A 25,805-nucleotide genomic window follows, 5' to 3' on the forward strand; every position below is an offset into this window, starting at 1 on the left:
AAAAAGCTTTAAGAATGGTTTAAACCAGCAGATAGGTTATACCCCACTGAGTGTGGTCAGGCCGTGGCACTGCTGCAGTTATGAGCTGAAGCCAGGGAAATATTCTATTAATATATTTAGTTGCATTATTTTTGCATCATTGAGATACTATTATAGTTTTTTTTTTTATTAATAATTTAAATTTGTTTTAGTTTTAGTTAACTAATAACCCTGAGCAGTATGTGCCTGCAGACGGCCCATTCATCCAAGCAGCTTTGCCCTCATAACTGAGGATTAAGATTTAACAATGGACGCATTCCTGAACATAAATAAGGAGGAATAGGAAAGTGTTTTGTTTGTTTGTTAATTTTTTTAGGTTTTATAACATTGTTTGTCTCTCCAAACATCAAAACATTTTTCTATTTTGGAATAATTATTTACTGTAGATTGTTGAAGGATTATTTCTGAAAAATATATTTTTGAGAGCAAATATATGCTAGATTTATATGATTGACTCCAGAAGATCTGAGATTGGTATTGAAAACAAACTTTGGTGTCAGTTATGCTAATGTTATGATAAATTTTCTGTTGTCATTTCATATAATTTAGGAACTTTCAGGGCAACAAATATGGGATTTTCAATTGTCAAACTATTAACCTATTCCTAAACTGTTTAATGTTGCAGTTTTGCATAATTAACCCTAACACAATAACAGTGGGAATTCTAATTGTATATTGTATTTCACTATTAGTGACTTATTTCTTTTTTAAAATATGTTTTGTGCTAACCTTGTTATGTTTTGGGGTTGAATGTTACAAAGGTTGAAGATCAATGCAAAATTGCATAACTCTCTTTTTTATGGTCATTATTGTGCTTTGTGCGATGAATAAGATCTTTTATTTTTTTTTCCCTGGAAAAAAAAAAAAATTGATTATGATTTTCCCCAACAGAGCTGAACTAAGTTGGCTTAATGAGACCAATATAATCTGTAATCATAATGAAATATGGACAATAATTTTTGTTAACTGTGTTTGAAACTTGTGCAGAAAATGTCACTCCCTTCAATATGATGTCATAATATGGAAGCTTGTTTCCGCCACTGAATAAAATAATGTAAAAGATAATTGAGAATTTTTATCTGACAATTCTGACTTTTTCTCGCAATTGTGAGTTTATATCCCGCAGTTCTGACTTCTTCTCAGAATTGTGAGATATAAACTCGCATTTTCAAATTATAAAGTCCAATTCTGAGGAAAAAAGATGAATTTTTTTCTCAGAATTGAGTTTATATCTCGCAATTCTGAGAAAAGTCAGAACTGCAAGAAAAGAATTTTGAATTGTGTGGTAAAAAGTTGCAATTATCTTTATTTTATTTTTTTATTCAGTGGCGGAAACAAGATTCCATATTATCACATCATATTGAATGGAGTGACATTTTCAGCACAAGTTTCGGTAGCACTTTTTTTTTTTTACAGTCCTGTTCCACATGTACTGTACATATTGTGTACTTATTATAGCAATTACAATAACTAGGCAATAACTAGGTTATACAGTACTAACCCTGAACCTACCCCTAAAAGTAATCTTAAATCCATGTACTGTAGTTACCATATATTACCAGTACTTTCTTTGGTAAGTACACGTTTTGTAAAATAAAGTGTAACCTAAGTTTGAAAGAGTTATAACACACAATTGCGACATTATATAACACAGTTATGAAAAAAAAGTCAAAATTGCGAGCTTATGCAATTCTGTAAACTCTCAATTGCGATAAAAAAGTCGCAACTACCTTTTTAGTTTTTTTTAGTCAGTGGCAGAAACAAGCTTCCATATCATTAAGACCAGACCATTATTTTGAAAATGGGATGTCACAGCATAACAGGGGTTGAGAGCAGGGACACAGACAAATTCTTTTATTCTATATGTAAAGGACTTACAAAGAAAGAATTTTAATTTCATAAGCAATGTTGCAAAAGGATCCAGTGTTCCATGTACATGACATACTGTCCATTATTTACAGCTGCATACATAAAATTTGATTCCATTCAGAAATTTTACAAAACATTGCTATATATATATATATATATATATATATATATATATATATATATATATATAATATAATATAATATAATATAATATAATATAATATAAATTACAAAGTATGATGATATATGTGACCCCAATATATCATTATGTCATAACAAGAATTTCATAAGAAACAGTGAGCTCACAATGACCTGCCACTATAACAATGATTCTATGTAACAATGTTCTATTCTGAGGAACCACATTATCCATACCATTTTTCCTTGAGTATAATATATTACTTTCTAGCTTATACTGTAGTTGTTGGATTGGATACTGCTTGAATGTCATTCTATAAATGCGTAAATAATACAAATAAATGTATTAGATACAGGAAATAACTGAAAATGAAGATGGAGTTGAACCTAATGTAAAAAAAAAAAAAAAAAAAAAAAAAAAAAAGACCTGTCGATGAGTTTACAAACAGCATATACTTTTATCAATAAATGTACAAGTAGAAGTTATAACTTTACTAACACTGTAACTTTGGTGCAATACACACATTCGACTTTGCAAAATTACTGGAAGCCTAACTTCAGATAGTGGTCTCCTGGTCTGGATTTTCATTGCATTTTACAATAGCTGAAGGCACATTCGCATTGCCATTAGAAACACCACTGCCATCCTGTTCTTGAGCTTTTAACTGTTCCTTTAATGTGAGCTTCTTTTGAAGATGAGACAGTCTGTTGTACAGGACTCCCCACAACAGGTAGGATGCAGCATACAGGCCATAAACAAGACCCAAGAAAGAATTTCTGTAGGGCAAAAAAGAGACCAGAATCTTTAGTTATAAAATAACATTTTTGTACACTATCTGTCAAAAGTATGGAGTAATTACAAAAAGAAAAAAGAAGAAAAATGACTTTATCACAAAAACCCAAATTTCACTGTTTTTGTCCTTAGCACAAAATGACAAGCTAACATTTCACTTCATACACTAATCATATCATCTGCACATGGGAAAGTGTGAACAAATACAGGTAAAATCACTTTATAAGAGCAAACTAATTGCTTTAAAGGGGGGGGGGGGTGCTTCCAGTCATAGTATTCTTTTGTTACTAATGGTTGCCTCCAAAGAAAGACATGCAGCCATCATTGCTTTGCATCAAAATGGCCTCACATTCACGGAAATTGCTGAAAAAGAATACTGCAAATGAAAGAACCATTTACCAGATCTTTAAGAACTTCAAGGAAAGAGGTTCAACTGCAGTGAAGAAGGCTTCAGGATGTCCTGGAGAGTCTAGCAAGTGGCAGTACTCCTTCTGAAGACTCAGCTACAGAATCATGTCACCACCAGTGCAGAGCTTGCTCATTATTGGTTGCAGGTGGTTTCGAGTGCATTTGTATGCACAGTGAGGCCAAGATGTTTGGACAATGGCCTGGGGACAAGAAAGGCAGCAAAGAAGCAACTTCTCTCCAAGAAAAACATGAAGGACAGACTGAAATTCTGCAGGATGTACAAGGATTGGACAGCGGAAGACTGGTGCAAAGACATCTTCTCTGATGAAGCCCCCTTCCGACTGACACGCTACAACGAGTCCACCAATACCACCAATGTAGCATCCTTAGTCTATCCATGTGTGGGTTTGATTTTCGTCCAAGGGAGTGGGCTTATGAAGAAGAAGTTACGACGGACGGAGATTAAGATGATAGAGGTGGAGCCAAAGAGCCGGTGAGACCAAGCGACACTGAAGGTTCGGGAGACAGAGGCAGAGCTGCAGCAACGAGCTCCCAAGGTGGAGCCAGGGTGCCAGATGACTGAGGCAAAGTGGAAGGACGAGGTGCAGCTGACAGCCTAAAAGGCCATGGCATAAGCAGAGCGACATCTGACCAAGGTGGAGCCGAAGGGACAAGGAAGCCCAGTGGAGCCGGGAGGACAATGGTCCAAGATGAAGCCGAGGGAGGGAGAAGCCAAGGTGGAGCCGACTGGTCGCCAAGCTGAGGTGGAGTGATAGGCTCAGCGGCTTGAGGTGAAGCTAGGGGAATCCTTTTGACAAGGCGGAGCTAGTGACTAGAAGATCTGAGGTGCATCCACACAGTGTAGTGGAGCAAACAAAGGAGTAGCCGAGGAGCAGGGAATCAGCGGATGGACTGGCTGACTTTGGAAAAGGAGGCGGAGACACAGGAGAATTGGAGCTTGGTGGGACTAAAAGCTGAATAAAAGACAGCTCAAACATGCATTTTAGTCTAGGACTAGCCTTGTCTGTGAAACCGGGGGAAAGCTATTCATTAATTGTACTGTAATTGCCCACTAGCTACAAACAAAGGGTTCACATTCATGGCAAGTTGCCATGTTTTCAGAAGAATGTTCCTGCTGTGCTGCAAGTATTTCATGCTTTCATGAAAGCTTTTCGTCAAATGAAATTTAAGGTCATATAATTTCTTCAGTGTTATAATGCTTTCAACTTTTCCAGTACTATGATGACTACAAATACAATATTGGTAGGCTAATTTCCCCATAAGTGCAAAAGCAGGGACTCTGTGTTAAAAAAAACAACAAAAAAAAAAAACATATAGCTAGTCTGAAACTGTTTTTGCCAATGGGTGAAGTAATCTTTTTGTCTGACCAACGATGAAGGAAGTGTTTTGGAAGCGTAATAGCAAGAATTATTATATTTACAATTATGTTTCAAGGTGATAGTGAATCAGAAATTTCCCCTTAGAATTGATTTAATTTATATCTATTAAACTTCTAAAAGTGCCAGTGTAAGTTTACAGTACTAACCTGAAGGCACCTGTTTCGTAGATACGACAGGCTCCTCTCCCTCCACATTGTTTTGTGCCCCATTTTAGACAAGTTCTGTCAATCAAGGCTCCGAAATAAACTGGAGGAGGAATGCCACCTAGAAAATTTTCTCAGATCAGCTGAAGATACTTTTTTATGCTGTTTTATAATCTTGTGTTAAGAATGAGTACAAAAGAAATCCTCTTACCCAGTGTCCGCACAACCAACATATACATACCAAGAGCCAAAGACTTCAGTTCTGGTGTTATGGTTCTGAGAAATATTATTCATTTTTAAACCAAAAAGTAAACATTTTTTCTCATTCAGAAGGGTCCTAAAATTGTTAAAGATTCTCTAGATTAGATACCTGAGCAGAATAATGTAACCTGGTGTGGCCCCACAAGCCGAAATAAAGGCACCAAGGACTGACACCCCCATGTAGAACTTAAACATGTAGTCACAATCATTCTTTCGAGGACACTGGCCCAGCACTGCTGACATATTTGCATAGGGGAAAGACGACTCTCCAATACAGGTGCAGTTGTGGAATACCTTTGAAAAGAGTGAGACTATGTTAGCAATTGCAATACCAGCCAATTTATTCTTATTATTATTATTATTATTATTATTATTATTATTATTATTATTATTATTATTATTATTATTATTATTTTATTAGGATTTTGAAAATTTCTACAATGAAGAAATTTAGTTTAAACAAAACTATTTAACAACAGTTCTGGGACACTAATCAAATGTAAGCAAACCACGTTCACTCTTTTGTACCAAAGGTCAGATTCTTCCACTGAGGCACACAACATGCTCTTTGAAACATTCACAAAACATGCTGGCATAACATGGATCATCAGGTTTGACTAAACTAGTCCATATGAGTGTGACTGCCAAATGGGGGACATACTTATTACCAAAAGATTAAATTAGAAGCCTTTCACAAGTGGTCTTGGATCCTATGGTCTAAAACAAATGCATTTTTAGGATTTCACAGCATTTATTTTTTTTAGGTTGACTATAATTACCCTTGCCCATCATCTATGATTCAATCAAATCTTGTTGGCTAAAATCAATTTCACAAGGATATGTATTACATGATAATTTCAAGCAGTTTCACGTTGATGTACGGATGTTGTATACTTTTTTTTAATTGTATCACAATCACACACACACACACAAGTAGTCTGTGGCCATAACAGATTCAGCAACAGGCATGTATCTATCTGGGAAAGTGGGAATAGCTTACCATCTCCCTGCCAACCCCAGTGGAGGTTTGGCAGCCAGCGAGGCAGGGGGACGCATAGGTCATGCCATTGCTGGCACATATCGGATCCCAGTGCTTGAGAGAGCAGGAGCAACCAATGTTACACTGAGAGATTAGTGTATTCTTCTGGTAGGACACCTCTGGAGCCCTGTTAGAAAATTAAAAGAATAAAAATTATTGTATGTTTCTTGGCTTTCAAAAAAAAAAATACAAAAATTATTGTTCAAAGACCACAAAGGCCATTTAAATGTCTCAAAAATGCTTAACAAAACACTGAGACCTAAATGGGACATGAAGGTTAAAAGATGCCATTCATTAATTCCAAAGCTGCCACCAAAAATGATGATAACCAACACAATGAACTGTACTATTTCTGGAGTGTTTACCCTTGATATGACACTGTAAGTCCAGCCACTTGTGAGTTGTCACACTGCAGGAAATACTGAATAAGCAGCGAAGTGAAAGCCAGAACAGAGGCACCTATGCAGATCTTGGCTGCTCCGAGAACATTCAGTTTGAACTTCTTCATTATAAACCCTCCAGCAACGATTCCCAATGCCACAGCTGGCAGATTAAAAATGCCTGGAAAGACAAAAGATGATTAAATTCATGATTATTTATGTATTTATTTATTAATTAATTAAATTGTTATACATGCTATTATATTGTTATACATTGAGTCCTCAAACCCATAACACAGTTTTGTTTTTATTTAACATTTAAGTTAAATTAAATTAAACTTAATGTAATTATATATATATATATATATATATATATATATATATATTTTTAAGTTTAAGGAATGTGTAATTTTCACAACTACTATGTACAATTTATTGTATTATTTTGTTTTGTTTAATTTTATTTTTTGCTGATGTGTGATGTGTCAGCTAGTTTTTGTCAAAAAAATGTTTTACATATAAATAAGAGGGACACAATTGGCCTCACTATGTGTATTTATATGGAAATTAATTTTAAACAGGCTAAAACAAAGTCAATGTACAATGAATGTAAACCCACCGATCATAAATATGGCCCTTGATGCTGATTGGCCATAAGCTTGCTCCATGAACTTTGGTTTGAATGTGATCATTCCTATGAAACCATTGACTTGAATGAAACCAGTGCACATGATGAGCAGGTAAGTCTTGTTGCTGAAGAGTTTCTTCAGTGATGGCAGAAAATCTAAAATATATCAAGAAGCAGCTTTACACAAGGGTCATGTATGCCCAATGTCTCAGCCAAATCCTATGAATAAACATATATATATGGGTGTAACAATACCCTCATGTCACGATCCGATGCATATCACGATACAGAACTCACAATACAACGGCGATGGAATGTAAATGCATAATTTATGCGACGGAAAGAGCAAAAAGTGGGGATAAGAGATGAAATCTCCTATGACAACTTTCAGTATTACATCTCATCGAGGTAGAGAAAAGAATACAACTCTGCAGACAACAGGTAAATGCCATTATTGTTGTTTTTCATGTTCGTGAAGTAAATATTTTTTACATGACTTTTTAAAATTACCGGGTGCCGGTGTTTGACATGCGTTTGACCAATCAGCGTACACTTACGTCACTGATAGTTCCTATAGTGCTGGTTTAGACCCTACTCTGAAGTAGGAGCTAATAGTTCCCCCAAAAGGAGTTCCTAGAACTAAAATCATTCCAAGTTCCTGTGGTGCGATTGAGAACACGGCAAAATTCGGGTACTTGAGCCAATAGTTCTGAAAAGGTTCTTCTGGGGTGGAAATGAATAGGCTTGGACTTGGTGTTGGTAACCCAATGCACAGGACAATGGTGACACCAGAATAAAAAATATTCATGATTCTGATGCTGAAACAGATTTATTTTAGATGAATATGTTTGCACTCTGTCACTGACTAGATATAGGCTATTTAAAATAATGTATAACATAAGACATTTGGCATTATCAGGACCCATAAATATCCCCCCATTGCATTATTATACATTATATTCAACATTATATGTAGCAGTTTAATGTAGTATTGACACCAAAACCTTTTTTCTCACACAGAAATTGTCATTTTTTTGTGAACTATACACAATACATAGTCACTATCTGTGATACATGTTGTTGCATTTTTGTATTGCGATATATTGTGACAAGATATATTGTTACACCCCTTATATATTTAAAATATAATGAAATGCACACCTTTAGCCAGAGCCACCATGGTAACTGGAGCTGGTTTGTTGGGAGGAGTACTGTTGTTGTCAGGAATGAAGCGGTCCTGTTCGCCCTCTAGAACATTCAATTTTTTCTCTGTTTCAGTCTCACCCTGCTTAGGAAGAGACTTGGGAAGGAACCAAAAGGGAATTCCAGCCAGTGTCATCACTCCACCAGTTATCAAAAAGCCCAGCCACCAGGCGCCAACCCAACGTGTGTCTTTGTGGTTGATGCTGATGGTATCTTAAAACAGACATTGACATTTTGATCATAAACCAGGCAGTTTATAGTTTGAAATCCTAACAAACAGTATGACCAAAGACCCTTTATGTCAGAGGGTAACTTACTGGGTCAGCCAGTCAGTTATTATATAGAGGACTAGTTGAAGTTTACTCATACCACACTGCAAATTTGTCACATATATGCATATCATAAAGTCATATCATTCATTAACATCACATATAAGCACACTGACTTCAGGTATTAATGAGTATTACTGCATGCAGGGTTATGATCTGGAATTCTCTTGGGCAAACAGAGTGCTTTTTAAAGTTAACCTTCTGAACCGAATTAGCAGAAGTGACCTGGTCAATCGATTAGACTATAGGACAAACATCTACTTTTCACAGTATTTGCATGTAACAAGTAACTATGACAAAGTAAATCTTAAGGTACAAATGCTTTGTATGTATCAAATGCCTTTAAAGAAAGGTTGCTGGGAATTTTTTTTCTAGAAATGCGCAAAATATTAACATCATGTTAGTATTGGTCGATTTAATTTTTTGCAGTGCCAAAAAATATTTTTCTTCATTTCTATTTTTGGTTTTCCTGAAACACGCTTAACATGAGGAACAGTACATTTACTTAATAACTTGATTTACTTAAACTAACATTGTGTAAAATATACAATATATAGAATATACCTTGACTATACAAAGTAAAAAATTGCCAATGGAGTAATACAAATTATTATATTATATTATATTGTTTAGTTTGAATGCTTTTATTAAGGTAAAACAGACAAAAGGTATCAATTTATAATATTGGCTATATTGTTTATAAAAAATATTTATTTAAAAACATTTATTTTGAATTTTTTTTTTTCACAAAAAAATTATTAAATATATAGACTGTTTATGTATTTTTTATGTATTTTCTTCCCATATTCTTCTAACCATGAAAAGTTATTACATCACCAATTTGGCCTAGGTATAATCTTATGTAAGATCAGTGTAGGGTAAAGAGCCATTTTTAGTTCCAAACTTCATTGGTTGAACAGGTCAATACCAGAATCTGATTGTTTAGTTTGACAAAACAGTCTTACCTAAGTTCACTGCTCCGATGTCCACATAGAGCTTAGCACAGAAAGATCCTAGCATGAATCCAAACATGGGCCCAATTATTCCCACAGTCTGTATGAGAGCTAAAGAAAGCACAACATCAATCAGTAAAAAAGAATACTGATTCACACTGTCTTACAGTTTTCTCAATTGCTTAAACACAATAACCAGGCTTTTCAACTAAAATTTCAAAACACTATACACTTTAAACTATAATCACTATTCCCCTGTGTCAGATCTGTTGAACTGTCCCTGCAAAACTCTACACACAAATTCCTCTTCATTTCTCATTGCCTACACCATGCTGTAATTTAGAAAGAACTAGCATTCAATATTGTTCACTCAAGTCAGCATAGCTTGAGCTCAATTAACACACAATTACCCAGATGGTAACACTAAAAGTCAAAATTGATCACACACCAGAATCTTCAATAGATAGATAAAAGGGCCAGATTCAGTTCCTTCAGTTTTGGACAATGGATCCAGAGAAATGTGATAGAAGTGGTCAAGGACACTGGAGAGCATGAGAAGGAGAAAGAACAGTAAGGAGTGGTGGAAGAGGTGAAGGAAGAGGATGAGGGGCTGAAGATTGAATGTTTTTGAATGGAAAGCTTCATTTTGACCTGAAAATAGGAAGTTTGGGGAACTGGGTGAGAAGTTACAGAATGGATTTGTGTTTAGCGTTTCGAGAAAAGGAGGTTTAATTTCAAGAAATGTGTTTAAGCAATCGAGAAAAACTGTAATCAGAGAAAAGCAGGAGAGTGTTGTTTATCACAAACATGTCAAGAACCTGTCATATTTCACTCCCTCCCGCAACCACCCCCAAAGTTTACTCTCTTAAAGGGGTGGTTGATCAACTATTTTCGAAGGCTTGATTGTGTTTGTGGGGTACACTGTTTAAAAAACAAACAAACATTATTTTTCATATATTTTACCTTTATTCTACACCACTGTTACAATTATCCTAAAAATACTCTGTTGAGTTCCTGGCTCTATGAAGCCCCCTCCCTCAGAAACATGCAATGGGCTCAGATTGGTTAGCTGGACCAGTGTATTGTGATTCGCTAACCGCCTAGTGCATGTTGTCCGGAAACATCACGCCCCTTACCATTACGGGTAGTTGCATGTGCTCCAGTGTATTGTAAACAATGGCGTCAATATTGCCTTATCAATTTGTTTGTAGTTGTCTTATACAGTACTTTTTAGATACGCTGTTATTTGTAAATACTACTGCTGTATATGTTAGCTTTTAATATACAGTTTTATCCTTTATTTATAAAAATAAATAAACAAATTGAAAACAAATAAACAATTGTATATACATATACAGTGCCCTCCGTAAGTATTGGGACAGTAAAGACAAAATTGCTCTTTTAGCTGTGGTGTCAAGACATCTGTAAATATGATTAGAAGATTAAGTTTCATCCCACTGCCTAAATTGAGTTTATAAGTTTTGGAACAGTTTAACTTTAAGCAAATGTAAAAGTGTAAAAGCTAATATTTCATTTTAAATCCCTTACAAGCAATGACAGGAGCAAGTCTGTGACCCATAGACATCACCAGACTCTTGGTTTCACGCTTTGAAATGCTTTTTCAGGCCTTTAATACGACCATTTTCAACGGTTGCTTATTTTGGGGAATTTCTGCCTTTAGTCTCCTCTTCAGCTGGTGAAATGCTTGTTCAATAGGATTTAAATCTGGAGACTTGGCCAATGAAAGACCTAAAATTTCTTTACCATGATAATCTCCTTGATTGAGTTGGCAGTACTTGTGTTTTGGATCATTGTCCTGTTGCATTATGAAGCACTTCCCAATGACTGTTTTTTTCATAGCCCTTAACATTTGTCTATCATCAACTGCTGTTGATTTTCTCATCTGACCTGGTCATTGTCGGTTGCTGAAGCTTGCCAGTGGTAACTATCTTTTTCAGGACATTCTATTGAACAAGCATTTCACCAGCTGAAGAGGAGACTATTGGCAGAAACTCCCCAAAACAAGCAACCGTTGAAAATGGCTGCATCAAAGGCCTAAAAAAATATTTCAAAGTCTGAAACCAAGAGTCTGGTGATGTCTATGGGTCACAGACTTACTCCTGTGATTGCTTGCAAGGAATTTACAATAAAATTTTAGCTTTTACACATTTACATTTACTTTATGTTAAACCATCCCAATACTTATGCTCACATTAGGCAGAGGGATGAAACTCTAAAAGTGCTATACTTCATTTTGTGTTGAAACAGCCAATAATAAAATGTGACATTCTGTACTTCTGCCTCATATTCTGCCTCCTTTCTACCACAAGGGATACTGTGGCCTGTAAATGGAAATAACCATAAATTACAGTACGTTATTAAAATAAGTAACAATTGCCTTCAGAGTTTTTGTTTGTGTAATTGAGTGAAATCTTATGGGGCGGCAGCATAACTAGCAGGGCATTAAAAGGCTTAAATGAATGCCAGAATTGGTAATAAAATACTTGGAACAGGTAGTCAATCATACCCAGGTAAAAAGCAGTGTTTTCCTGCCTTGAAAAGTCATCCAGGTAAGACAACCCAAGAGGCATGACGGGTGTCTCTCCCACGCCACGAAGCATGTTCCCGAGGAAGACAAAGAGCCACAGGGAGGAACTGGCTGCTTTCTCACACTCTAAAGGGACAAAAACAACACAAATGAACAACTACACACATGACTCTGTTAACACACCTCAAAGCATCTCAATGAAAGATCAAAGTCTACTTTTGGAGATTTCAAACATATCAATTACATAAAAAAGGATCAATTCCAACATATTAGGCTTCCCGAAGTTCAGAAATACAAAGATAGATAAGCAATCTAGAGTGAAAGTTCAGTGTTGCAGGGGATTGTGGGTAATACAATCATATTACAAGCCAAACATGACAACTGATTTTACAGCTCCACTTTCCCAACTTATGTCTGGTACCTTCTAAGAATAACCGTTCTTTCATATGAATGTGGATGCCAGTAAATCTGTATATTTCTGCCTCATATTTCTGTTATTTAAATAAAATTGAATGCAATTTTTATAATTTAACTGAACATAAACTATTAGATTTTTATAAGATTTTTGGAAGAAGAAACTTAAGTGGAGAGGCATTGTGAAGGCCAATCAGCTTATTATTGTGATGTTTTTTGTTTTGTTTTGTTAATTGCAGTATGCCTGTAGTTTAATATCTTATCTCAGGTCTGTCTCATTGTTAAAGTCGAACAACTTACCTGCTTGGCTTTCCGCTGTGGGAATTTCATGATCTTGTGCAAGACTCCCATTAGTTAAACATGGTAGGGCACTCTCTGTCCCATTGGAGGCAGATAAATGTGAAAGTGTTGTCTCGTATTTGTACCTGTGGAAAACAAACACACGTTTGACACATATCTGTCCTATTATTTGAAACTGTTATATTTGAACTGTGAACTTGCTGATACATACTGTATGCGGTAACCAAGGTGGGTTACAGAGTAGTTGATCTGCATTACTAAAAACCCTGCATTGTCAAATGTTAAAATATGTTTATGCAAGTAAACTTACAGTCCTTGAAAGAAATGCGGCGCCGCAGTTATGAAGGATCCCATGGCCATGAGTAAACACCCAGCTCCTATCAGCCGTGGTCTATGAAGTTTAGCACCAAAGTAACTCACAAAAGCTATTACAAGCAGATTACCTGAAAAGAACAGCAATAGGTATCCTATTAAAATCACTGCACATTTTATATTTCCCAAGAGATAAAAATATAGCAAATTTACTCACAATACAAAATAGACTTATGAAACAGTGTGGCCCCTGAAAATATAAAGTGTTTGGACACTTAAGACACATTTAAAAATCTATCAGTGTCACCATATTGGATATTCATTTTCAGAAATTCACAAAAAAAAAAAAAAAATGAGACCAGGTGGTTAAAAGTCCATTTTTTACTTAAAATATCAAGCCAACTGGCATCTGCAATGACATTCATATATTTTTACGTTTCACTTAAGTGTCCATATACTTTTTGGGGCCTAAGTACAGTATTTTCAATTGAATCTCATGAGAAATTATATGATTTGTACTCCTAAATCTATGAGGAGTAAGAAGACTACAAAAACTTTCGAATGAATTCGAACAAATTCATACACATTAGCCACCAATTCACCAAAATAGTTATGAATTAATATGAGAGTGTGTTATGAAGGTATTTGTTTATAGTATTCTGCTACATTAAGGCTCAACATACAGTATGTGATTTTAATTCTCACCAATTTCAAAACTTCCATCAATGAATCCAATCAGCGAGCTGGGAATGTCAAAGCGTCTCTCAATCTGTGTGATGGAGCTTTTCATGTAGCTGCCCTGAAAAGCTTTGGCAAAGAACACAAAGCACATGGCAGCCAAAAACATCTGAAAAAGGAAAATATAAAATTTTTAGAAAACAAAAGTAAACATGACGGTCCACCCCTAAACCTGACTGTTTGTGGGCAGTGAGCAGATTGTACAAAAAAACAGCGAACAACAAATATATATATATATATATATATATATATGAATAAGATTGTACACAACAGATAATTTTTGTAAAAGAAAAAAAATGAATAAATTGAGCAAATTCATATGAATTAGCCACCAATTCCCCAAAAAAAATCTTCAGCTAACCAGCTGAAAAGTGCCCTCAAAAACTAGCCAGCAAATTTCTTTAGCTGTACCATAACTTATGATTCCATGATAGTGTGTTTTGTAGACAGTTCTGTGGAACCAATGATAAGCACCCACCGATTGCCCAATAAACACAAACATTAACTTTGATAATGACCTTAAAAAAAGTACAATTTTAGAACAGATGTATTCTGTAGGTCATGTCATATATGTGCATTCAGTAACATATTGACATGGCTGTGACACATTAGAGTACACAGGCGTTTAACCCATATTTTGATGGCTAACTATTTTCTGCACATTGTATCTTCATTTTACATGAGTTAACCATTAAAAAGTTAATGCTGTAGTTTGGGTCAGAAACCATGCCATTGATTCGTTTAACCAAAAGGAAGTACACTAATCATCAACCGCCACTAAAACTCTGACTCTGCCCCAAACATTGACCTTTTAGAGGGACTAATTTCTTCTGAACGATAAGGCCAGAAAATTTCCTAGTAGAATATTGCTTGGGAATGGAAAGATTCCCACGGTTTGAATAACATTTTTGCAGGGAAAGGAAAAACTAATAATTTACTCACCCTGATGAGTAAAAAAATTTGTATGACTTTCTGACTTTCTTTTAAAAACTTATTTGGTTATACTTTATTTATAGATGTCCTTGTTACAGTGTAATTATACATTTAAGTATATACTGAGTAATATTAATTAACTATATTATAACGATATTATACTTACTATAGGATTAGGATTAGGGTATGGTTTTATGGTTTGCATAAATTAAAGCTATTACCATAATAAATGCAGGTAACGTGTAACAAGGACACTGTAAAATAAAAATATTTTGAGGTAAACGGGCCACATCCACATGAAGCCAGAGCTTTCCCTGTCCGATCTTTTTCCTCATCTTGAGAAATATCTGCCTACGCACGAAACCACTGGAACTGACTCAAAACAATGTAGTATACAGTACATGCCAGATCAGTATGTGGTGCTGTAATTCTGCCACAGAGATACACTAAAAACGGAGAATAAGACTTAGAGCATGCGCATAAACCTTGCGTGCTGTATACAAACTTTAGTAAAGCTTAGTAATAAAGCTTTATTTTAGTAAAGCTAATTTATTACTTATTATTTTAGGCTCGGTAGCTTCTGCGGCACAAACACAAGCATGCAGTCCTCTATTGTTGTTGTTGTTGCTGTTACGTGACATAGCGGTGTCTGACTAGGGTCGAGACATGGGGTGATGACATCATCGTTTCACAAAATATATGGATTGGCTTTAAACGCAAGGGTGTCGTTTTCAGATTTATCCACTCTGGGACCTGGTTTCAAAAAATAGCGGTTTCCCAAAACACCGGATCCATCTGGACGAATCGCTTATACGATACAAAATGTTTGCGCGTCTCCATGTGGATGGGCCCTTGATGTCTCTGGATGTCCAGTGACTGTTTTTGATGGCGATGAATTGAATTCAATATAGTGGCCACAAAACGTAATTGCACACTGAAGCCTCACTTGCTTGTTGTAAACAAATTATGTTAAGTGATTTGTAGTCAAGTCACCTTTATTTATAAAGTGCTTTATACAAAACAGATCATTTCAAAGCACCTGTACAGTGATAAACAGGAAAATAATGATTCAATGATTCAAACAGAATTTAATTTTGTTGTAAAGCAGCTCGAAATGAGTGATTATTCAGTTGAAATCAGTTCAGTGTTTATTCAGTTTGGTTCGATAACTGTGTAAAGTTAATCAGTTATGGAACGATGAGTTCAATTCATCTATAAAGCAGCTCTGGAGAAAACAGTAATGTCATCATCCAGCTCAGTTCATTTCTCATTTAATAGTGTCAGTGAAGTCAAGTCAACAATATTGCACAATATTAAATGTCCCCAACTAAGCAAGCCAAAGGCGACAGTGAATGTATGAAGTTAGTTCAAGTCAGTCAAGTTCACACAGGTGTCTTAACAGAATAACCACAGCACTGTAAACCCTAACACTCAAAATATTTAATTCGTTTGAGTAGGACAAACTTAAATTAAAAATTCAAATTAACTTTTATGAGTATTTAGAACTTTCCCTTCTTTCAAGTTCACAGAACTGATATATTTTAAGTAAACTGAACTGTTTAATTGTTTTGAGTTTTATGAACATTTCTTTTAATTTAGACAAACTTAAGTTTAACTGAAACTGGGCTGGGATTTCTATTTCCCAGCATGCTTTGCCAATTGCACTCGAAAGGGAGAGTAAATGCTAAAATTAAGTGTTATATAATGGTTTTTGTGCAAGATTAATGTTAAGTGGGAGATTTAGTAGTGATTAATGTTTTGTTATGCTAATTCAGAAGAGTTTCTGTTAATGTGTGTTTTTAGAAGGTTACCATCATCGTGACAAGCAGTGCATGGCTTGGTTTGAGAGCAAGCATGTTAAATGTTTTACATTGCAGTACTCATTCAGCAAGTGTTATACCATGCTATTGTTAACATGTTAACAAATTAGCAAGTTGGCATTTTTTGAAGTTTTACAAAGTAAAGATCTGCCAGTTCTGATTACTTAAACAAACTTTGAATTTCTTAACTTAAAAAATTTGAAGCAACTGATTTTTTATTTATTTATTATTATTATTTTTTGCCAACTTATTTGGATTTACAGTGTACCTAAAATTTTGAGTTGCATTAAATTAAGATGAACTATTATATTATATTATATTATATTATATTATATTATATTATATATTATATTATATTATATTATATTATATTATATTATATTATATTATATTATATTATATTATATTATATATATTTTGATTTAATGTTATTTTGTAATTTACAGTTATTCAAAAAAAAAAAAAAAAACTAGCTATGCTTACTGATGATATTTAAGTTTGCAAACTTATAAAAATAGAGGCAATCAGTTGCCTCAAATTGTTTGAGTTAGTAAAACTTATCCAGGTTTACAGTATATGAACATGGTTCACCTATGTTTGTAAACCAGAAAGTGCCCAAATACTTGTCAATATATAAACAATTTTATAGTATAATATATATGTAATTTTATAGTTTATAAATGCAATTTTCACTATATGCAATTTTATAGTTTATTGTTATTTTTGTTTTTAATGATTTGCTCAAACTGTGCTTATGCTATTTTTATTTTATATAATTTCCACTTGGATGAATATTTTATATCTATTGCAATGAAATTTACACATCTGTGTGTGACTTAAGTGTCCAAATTTCTTTTTTGGGGTCACTATGCAAAATCTCAGAAGAATGAGCTGAAAGTATGCAGAGAAAGTCAACAGAAAGTAAGCTGCAAGTGATGGGATTAAATGAGCCATTTCATGTCTTTGATCATAATGGGTCAATGTAATCAGGAAATTACAAAGCAGTAGAAGACTAGCGAAAATTACCTTTAATTTGGAGCAGCATGGCTCTCGTGCCGTCTTCTGTTCCACGCTCATGATGCCCTGGAAGCAAACGATACGAATGAAAGATGACAGAACAGTGCAGAGCGTGTTAACACCAGGATCATTATGTCCAGCATCTTGTTATTGTAGTGCAAACAGCATTTTTCCAGGATCCATTGTTCACAGGAGTAAGAAAACATCATCTGAGAGGAAAGACCCCTGAGGGTGGAGCTGAGAGTGGATTCAGAAATTGCACCACATTTCCTGCAAGAGGAAGGGTGTTTGAAAAAATCAAAGTTTTCAAGAATTATGGACAGCAGGACAAACTTTGTTGATGTTGGTTTGATGCTGAAGACAATGAAACATGATGTGAGGAATACTTAAAAAAAAGAAAGTGAGTGTTTATTTAGGCTGACTAGTTGTCACAAGTGGTTGCAAATCTAAATTACTAATAAACCATCATATTTATACTTTTGTATGTTCACCATTTTATCCTCTAAACTTATATGCAAAGATTATATATTTCCATAAAATTGATATACATTCAGGCAAAGATCAACAATATAATGAAGGTAGATTTGCACTGAAAGATGTAATAGCATCAAGAATATTAATATAAACAAGAATAGTTGGCATAAATGTCAGGTTGAGGCAAATTATTGCATGCATTTTTTTCTTTTCTTTTTTACATTTTATACATTTTTATTCAATGTTCACAAAAACTATATTGTCAAATTATATTAAAATTAAAATTAAATTATGTAATGTTTGCATACCTTTTATATTTGTATTATTATGTTTCATAATTGTTATTTACTCCTTGTTTTTGCTGAAAATGGCAGCTGTTTAATGGCAAACTGCCATTGTGAACGTGTGACAAGCATTTATAGAAATTTTACAATGTTCAGATAAATCAGCTCTGCAAACAGGATGTTGTTGTAAACAACAATCGGTCAGACTTTCAATAAAGACAGTAAGAGATACAGAGATCATATTTACCTGTGCTGTTCCCCGTGTCCCTCAGTATGGATAGAGGACTCTGACACTTTGCTCACAGGTAAGGTCTTATCACTCAGTGTTATAACATTTCATCTAATCAGTAACCAAAGAGTCATGTCCATTTGCTGATCCTGTCAACAGATCACTTCTCTACAGTGAGGGGGGCTGGGTTTTTCAGAGTTACAGAGGGCACAGCAGACCAGCGCTGTCTCATGTGCTTTGGACGGACAGAGATGGCACGCTGCAGTGAACGTCACTGGAAGTAGTATGTGTGGTTTATTGAACAGTGAACGCTTTCACCCTAATGCCTGTACTGTATAATGACCCTTCACTCCAATGCAAATACTTCATATGTTTGGTAAGAATACTGCTGTTCCAGAAGTCTTTTATTTATTTATTAAAAAATTATAATTATTATTAAAATAATACAAATACTATACTGATTGTTATGATAAAGTTATAGTTATAACAGTGTTGTTGTTGTTATTATTCATGGTATTTGTGTTAATTAGAACTAGAAATCAACAAAGTAGTAAAACAAACAAACAAATAAAAAAAATTTAATTAAATAAAATAATTTCTGTCATGACAACTCTCAGAGTGCTTGGCATGATGATGGATATGACAATGTTGATATGTTTACTCTTGGAGGAATAGATCTGCTACGCTGCTGGTTATTGCTGCTGCAGAGCAAGTAGGGAACTTGATATTGCCAATACATACATGATATTTTGCTGTGAGCAAGAAAGACATGTGAACAGTGAAGGCTTTCAATGTTCACGTCTTTCTTGTACAATTTATCATACATGAATTACCCATACCAGATCTATACAGGTGGAGCTGGGGAAGGTGGAGAGTTTCTGAAAGAGCACTTGAGTGAGCTCATTGGCTACTGATACAACAGGAACCAACCAGCTGTGCCCTATTGAGAATGATGTGATTGCAAGCAGATTGAGTTAACCTATCAGCCTGAGCCAACAATAGTTTCATGACAGAACTTTGTATTAATTTTAACCTGGAAAATAACTTTAAAACATTGGATCTTTTTTTTTTTCTTCTATAGCTGCTGCTGTCATTAAATAAAAAGGGATACATGCCAAATACTAGAACATTCTGAAATTCAGGTACATTTATCAATTCAACTTTTATCACTCAAATTTCACTTAGAAAAATTTTTACTACTGGGCTCTGACTTTTGGATCCTACTGTATATATATATATATTATGTTTAAGATATCCTATATATTTTATTTTATAAAAGGGTCATATGTAAGCAAACACACTTGAAATACCATGTTTCATATTCATTTATTATCTAATTAATGATTATTATGAATTATGAATCCAGAAAGTGGATTACAATCACAGGTTTGATTTAGTCATGAAATCACATTCAAAGTACAGATACATATAAGCATGACATTATTCATGTGACATGGACAGAGAACTGAATAGTTCAAATTAAAATGATAACTAAAAAACTATGTGAAATATATATCACATTGCAGTAGGTTTATGGCAAAATGAGATAAAATACACAGGGATTATTATTTAGACAAGAAAAATAATTGATTTTGGCACAGACTGCCAGGCAGATGTTTGACAATCAATGAGGTTGAAGTTGATTCCCTTGAGCATTTCAAACCGTAACAAAAAGTACAAATGAAAGAAATATGTTAGTTTAGCTTGAAACTAAATCATTCCATACATCAGAAGCTAATTATTAATTATACATAAACAACACACACACCAAAGGTAATCACATTTAACATTAACTAAGATTTTCATACATTTTTATGTCAGGTAAACTTAACCTTCGGCCTTGCATTCACAGCGTGTGACATGTCTGTATGTGAAGTGGGTCAGAGAGCTTTTGCTGCAAGTCAGCATGATTTCTCTCATCTCATAACCTTTCTCCGTACAGCACTGGTGACTCTGTTCAAGCTGCAGTGTCCCATTAGTATGAACCCACCTGCAAGACAACACAACAAATAAGGATCAACTCAGGTGCCATGCATATGTAACCCCTCCGGTCGCACCACTCCGAGTGGGATTCAAGGACACATACATATGTTACTTTGGCTTATGGCATGATGCAGAGCTAAAGGTTTGTACAATATTAAGGTAAAACACCACATTTTTTCATTAAACGTTTGTATAATATTACTAATAGGTTTTTTTTTTTTTTTTAATGGGGCACATAACTGGACTAAAACCCTCTGGGATCAAGAGCCAAATTTCCTAGACACGTTTGAAATTACTAAAATACGATTACCAGATTGCAGTTCAGGTACTGTGTAAATATAACATATGAATAATACACATGCAAAATATGTGAGAATATACAGTGCTCGAAGAGGGCTGGTACACACCAGCACTTCTATATTTTAATCTGAAATCGGAACAGGATTTCAACATACATGTATGCATACAGTTAACTAAGCTATGTAGGGGAAAAATATGGGGATGTGACTTAATATAACTACACATACGTACATTCATTCATTTAAAAAAAAAAAAAAATGGTATTCTGCAAAATGTCAAATGTTCTGAGAATACCCTCTAGTGGCCAAAGAGCTATTTGTCAAGGAAATAATTAATGTTTGACAGATGTGTGCTAATTGCTTTAGTTGCGTATTATCTAATACTACAACAGACCTTCACTTGAACGTCCAGCGAACAAAGTGTATTTTTAACAAAACAGGTTTTGAAATCAGGTGTTATACTTGCCTGTTGTGTGTCTTACACTGGCCCTCACAAATGGGCAGCTCGACTTCCTGTGTGCAGTCAGCAATTGTGACGTTCGTCCTTGTCACTCTGGCAGCACATGTAGCATTACCTGTGATACACAGAGCAAAATAACTGTGAGCAAACATGACTAAGAAAAAAATATCTAAGTAGCATAAAATAATAATCATTTGATTGAATGCTCATAAGAACAGTAAAGTCCCAACAAATGGCAAACACTAAAAATCCTATTCATTTTCTCTATAAAGTAACACATTTTGAATGATAAGGTAACCTTTCCTGACAGCTCGTATATGATAATTATAATATTTTATTAGGCAGCAGCTAATTGCACTAAGTGCAAATAGCAATAGATGCTATTTACAGTAAGTGCAAATAGCGATAGATGCTATTTACACTTAGTAATATCATAGAGTAATATTACTTAGTAATATCATAGAGTGTAAATTATTATATTTATTAAAATTATTAAATGGAGAGAGAATAAAAACCCTCCCTTACACCTTCCCCTAACCCTACCCAATAAACACTTTTAATATTATTAAACACTCATTCGCAGTTTATTTTCACTTTTAGAACATTAATAACATTTTTATTTAAAATAAATGGGAGCATGGCAAAAGGTGGATTCGAACCCACGTTAAAAGCCAAGTGTGCGAGCCTTACTCGCTACTGCTGCGTTACTGATGGGATGCTATTGCACTTGCAATGTCTCTATTTATTTTTATTTTTTTTTTGTATTATGATATACTCATTTTATTTACCATAATTGATGACTGTGCATCACTGTTCAAAAAGTTTGGGATCTTTCTTTTTAATATATATATTATATATATATATATACTTTTTTCCCACAAGGTCACATAAAATTGATCAAAAGTTACAGTAAAGACATGTATAATGTTACAAGTCTTTTCTATTTCAAATAAATGCTGTTCATTAAAAAAATGTATCATGGTTTCCACAAAATATTAAAGCTGCAGTCTGTAAGTTTTGCCTCTTTGTCGCCATCTCTGTTTGAAACCTGCAATTGCAGTTTTTTGTGGAATCATCATTTTTACGTGGGTTGTGCATCAGCACAGCTCCTCAGCGCAGATAAATCTAATGTTTGCTGTCTGTCACCACCATCGGTGTGGATACTGTACTTCGGAATCACAGATTCTGTGTCTTGGAAGTTTGACCAAAATAAGAATTTTCACTGGAAAATGTCATCCGATCAATTATGCTACTAAAAGCATTACAATAAATCGTGCTGCCAATGGTGATTAAATCTATCGATCACTTAGCTCAGATCACGTCAAACTGTGCAAATTATTATTATTGTTATACTTTGTTCTCAAATTGTTAATATTAACAACATCAGCATTGCGTGACTATTTGTATTTAGTGTGTATTAGCGTTACCTGTAGATTTCAATTTCTGTTGTCACTGATGATTTTCATTTAGACCTTTCCCGCAGAAACCCACAGTATTAGAAAACATTATTACAAGCTTACCGTTGTGAATCGGGATAAGGTAAGAAGATCATTTTGAACACTGACTGGTTATGTACTTGCTCAAAAATTTATTTTGGATCATTTTTAACCAAAAAATGTTACGGACTGCAGCTTTAAGTAGCACAACTGTTTTCAACAATTTAATAAGAAATGTTTCTAAAGTAGCAAATCAGCATATTCAAATGATTTCTGAAGGATCATGTGACATTGAAGACTGGACAAATGGCTGCTTTTCCATCACATAAGTAAATTTAAATTTTAAAATATTTTATAATATGGATTAATATGGATTAAAACATATAATATTTAAAATTGTAATTTCATAATGTTTTTACTGTATCTTTGATCAAATAAATGCAGGGTTGGTGAGCATTGGACGTTATGTACAGTATACTTATATACTGTACTGGAACTAGAACCAAGTGAGTGGTCACTGGAAAAGTGGGCAGTCTTGATGCTAACATATTGGTTTTGCTGCTAACATATGGAGGTGACATTAGGGAAGAACTAGACCCCACTGTGCTATGGTACAGTTCCATCAACAGTGAAACATTTGTGTAAACCTACATGAATAGCAGCAATGATGTTCATCCCACACTCGTAAATCCTGGATACACACAAAACATAATAATGCAGATGCTTTATAGAAAAAACATACACATGAGCAACAAACTTGATCTTGTTTCGTAATACTGATGTGATTTTGGTCATTCTCACCTCGTCACAGGTTTGCAGTGGACACACGGTTTTCTCAACCTCAGTTCCTGTCTCACTGCAGCTAAAAGACTCACAAGGACGTGAGGAGTCTCTCCACCGATCACCCACCTTAATCCACCAGAGAGAGAAAAACAGTTACATACATTGTTCAGTGTATTTTGTGCTAAATTTAGTTACATTGAGGTCTTTTAAAGGTACCTCTAAAACTATACTAAACAGACAAAACTCCCATTGTGAGTAAATATGTGAACTATTTCCTTTACCTTGTAAGTCCTTCCATTGTACTCGCAATTCTTCTCAACTGTAAAAGTAAAGAAAACATACTCTAAATCTATTTTTTGCAACAGTGGATCTCATGAGATAATCAATGAAAAAGAATATATATTTATTCCAAGCACCAGTAGCACTATATGAAATACTGTATGTGGTGCTGTTGAAAGATTGCAAAATTACCGCAGATCTGATTGTCACAGCAGTCAGAAACCAGGACAGAGAAGGCGCTGCAGACTGGAGTAGGTCCTGGAGGTTTGGGTATGCACTCTTCAGTCCTAGTCTGGTTATTACATGTGCATATGTGACAGTTTGATTCCCATACTGCCCCCACCTAACAGACAGACAGATGATTACTGTTATGCAGTATTCACAATAAACATCTATTATTCTTTAAAAGAAGTTTGTGGTTGTATTATTAAATGAACACTTACCGGCATGGGCTCACCCAAAGGCCCTTTGCACACTGAAAAATAAATATGTGTGAAATTCATGTCTAAATTACCCAATCGAGAGAACATCTGCATAATGCATTGCTTATTTAGGAAAAGTATTTTTGCAAAACCGGTCTTGCTAACAAAAGAGGTTAGCTTTATAGTTAAATAGGTCATCAACAGCTTTTAAATTTTATAGTTGTTAATTTTACCAAAATAATCATTTTGGGTTAGGAATGTCATGGCCACTTTAATATATCAGAAATTTTTAGTTGGTCTTGGAATAATCATTGCCGAATATTATTATTAAAATTAAATAAAATAATTAAATAAATAAATCATGATTAATAAATACAATTTTTAACTGTATAATAATCAAGTTTACAGTTTCAGTAATTAAAATTATCATCATTATTATTATTATTATTATTATTATTATTATTAATAAAATAACAACATTAATAATAATAAAAAATAATAGGCCAATGTTTTATATAAGTCAGTTTTATATAACTGTTTATTTATATTATATATAGTTTTATATAAATCAGTTTTGGGATACTTAAAAAAAACAAAAAAAAACAGAAAAGTTGTAAGATTTTCTTGCTTCCACTAAATCACACAAGGTGCTCTTTGGAACATTCTTAAATCATGCATAATATAGTATTAATATTTAGTTGATTTTAGAGCTATTATGAATTACATATTATTAAAATTAAATTAATTAATTAAATCAATTATTAATTGTGAACAATATGAACAATAATCATGTTCACAACATCAGTAATGAATAGATTTGTGGATATGAATTGTTTGTATTATTTACACAAATTAAATGATTAAAAATAATTATTTTAAAATATTACTTTAAATATTGGGCTTTAAAATAATCGTTTTGAAATATTTGGTTGAATTTGTCCTGTTGGTAAAGAAAGTTACTTACTTGTGCATTCAGACACACAGATTTGCTTGTGATCTTCTGCAAGCATTTGTTCATCAGGACAAAAGCAGCCGGATCTCAGACCAACCACAGATGTCGCAGGCACACGAACTCTAAGGAAACAATAGAGTGATGGCCGTGAGGCTATACATAGAAAATCACGAACATGCCATCTTAGTCCTACCATTATGATTAAAAAAACACTTTAAGAAACTAATGGAAAAATCTAGACAAACAAAGTAAAAGGTGTAGCACTGGCATTTTTCCTTGAAACTCAATCTTTTAATTGAGAGGTGAAATATGAAGCAGGGCTTGCACTGTGGGAATGCTTGAATCATTTAAAGTAAATTCTTTCTCACCCTCTTCGGCAGACAGCATTTGGAGACTCTCGACACTCATCGTACACCATTCCTTCAGGACATGTGATCTCTAAAACAGTGGAACAGACAAATGCATATTGTTTTTGGGGTGTTACTTGAATTTCATGAATAAGATCCCTACTGAGTTGAAACTATTAAATCAAAGGTGTG

General features: G+C 34.2%; 2 protein-coding genes across 3 annotated transcripts in view; both read right to left on the reverse strand.

Moving 5' to 3' along the window:
- Positions 1–1,878: 1,878 nt before the first annotated feature.
- On the reverse strand, positions 1,879–18,799 carry slco1d1 (solute carrier organic anion transporter family, member 1D1). 2 transcript variants are annotated; one of them, XM_048155041.1, is made up of 15 exons: positions 18,671–18,799; positions 17,675–17,731; positions 13,863–14,004; positions 13,156–13,288; positions 12,846–12,970; positions 12,111–12,257; positions 9,596–9,694; positions 8,260–8,514; positions 7,090–7,254; positions 6,456–6,651; positions 6,052–6,217; positions 5,161–5,345; positions 5,002–5,066; positions 4,794–4,911; positions 1,879–2,823 (listed from the first exon to the last, which is right to left on the reverse strand). In XM_048155041.1, the coding sequence occupies exons 2-15, from the start codon at positions 17,723–17,725 to the stop codon at positions 2,604–2,606; spliced, it is 2,067 nt and encodes a 688-aa protein (XP_048010998.1). In that variant the 5' UTR covers positions 17,726–17,731; positions 18,671–18,799; the 3' UTR covers positions 1,879–2,603. The 2 variants fall into 2 exon arrangements, with proteins under 2 accessions (XP_048010998.1, XP_048010999.1); XM_048155042.1 differs by having other exon boundaries at positions 17,675–17,935; positions 18,671–18,755.
- Positions 18,800–19,959: 1,160 nt separating this feature from the next.
- Positions 19,960–25,805, reverse strand: part of LOC125244789 (mucin-2-like) — a 33,742-nt gene continuing 27,896 nt past the window's right edge. The window contains 9 exon segments of the mRNA XM_048155043.1: positions 19,960–20,642; positions 21,401–21,509; positions 23,482–23,521; positions 23,632–23,739; positions 23,895–23,932; positions 24,085–24,235; positions 24,336–24,367; positions 25,279–25,388; positions 25,635–25,704. Coding sequence (XP_048011000.1) covers positions 20,480–20,642; positions 21,401–21,509; positions 23,482–23,521; positions 23,632–23,739; positions 23,895–23,932; positions 24,085–24,235; positions 24,336–24,367; positions 25,279–25,388; positions 25,635–25,704 — 821 coding nt within the window. The 3' untranslated portion in view covers positions 19,960–20,479.

This window comes from Megalobrama amblycephala, linkage group LG14 (assembly GCF_018812025.1).
Source record: "Megalobrama amblycephala isolate DHTTF-2021 linkage group LG14, ASM1881202v1, whole genome shotgun sequence".
Taxonomy (NCBI): Eukaryota; Metazoa; Chordata; class Actinopteri; order Cypriniformes; family Xenocyprididae; genus Megalobrama; species Megalobrama amblycephala.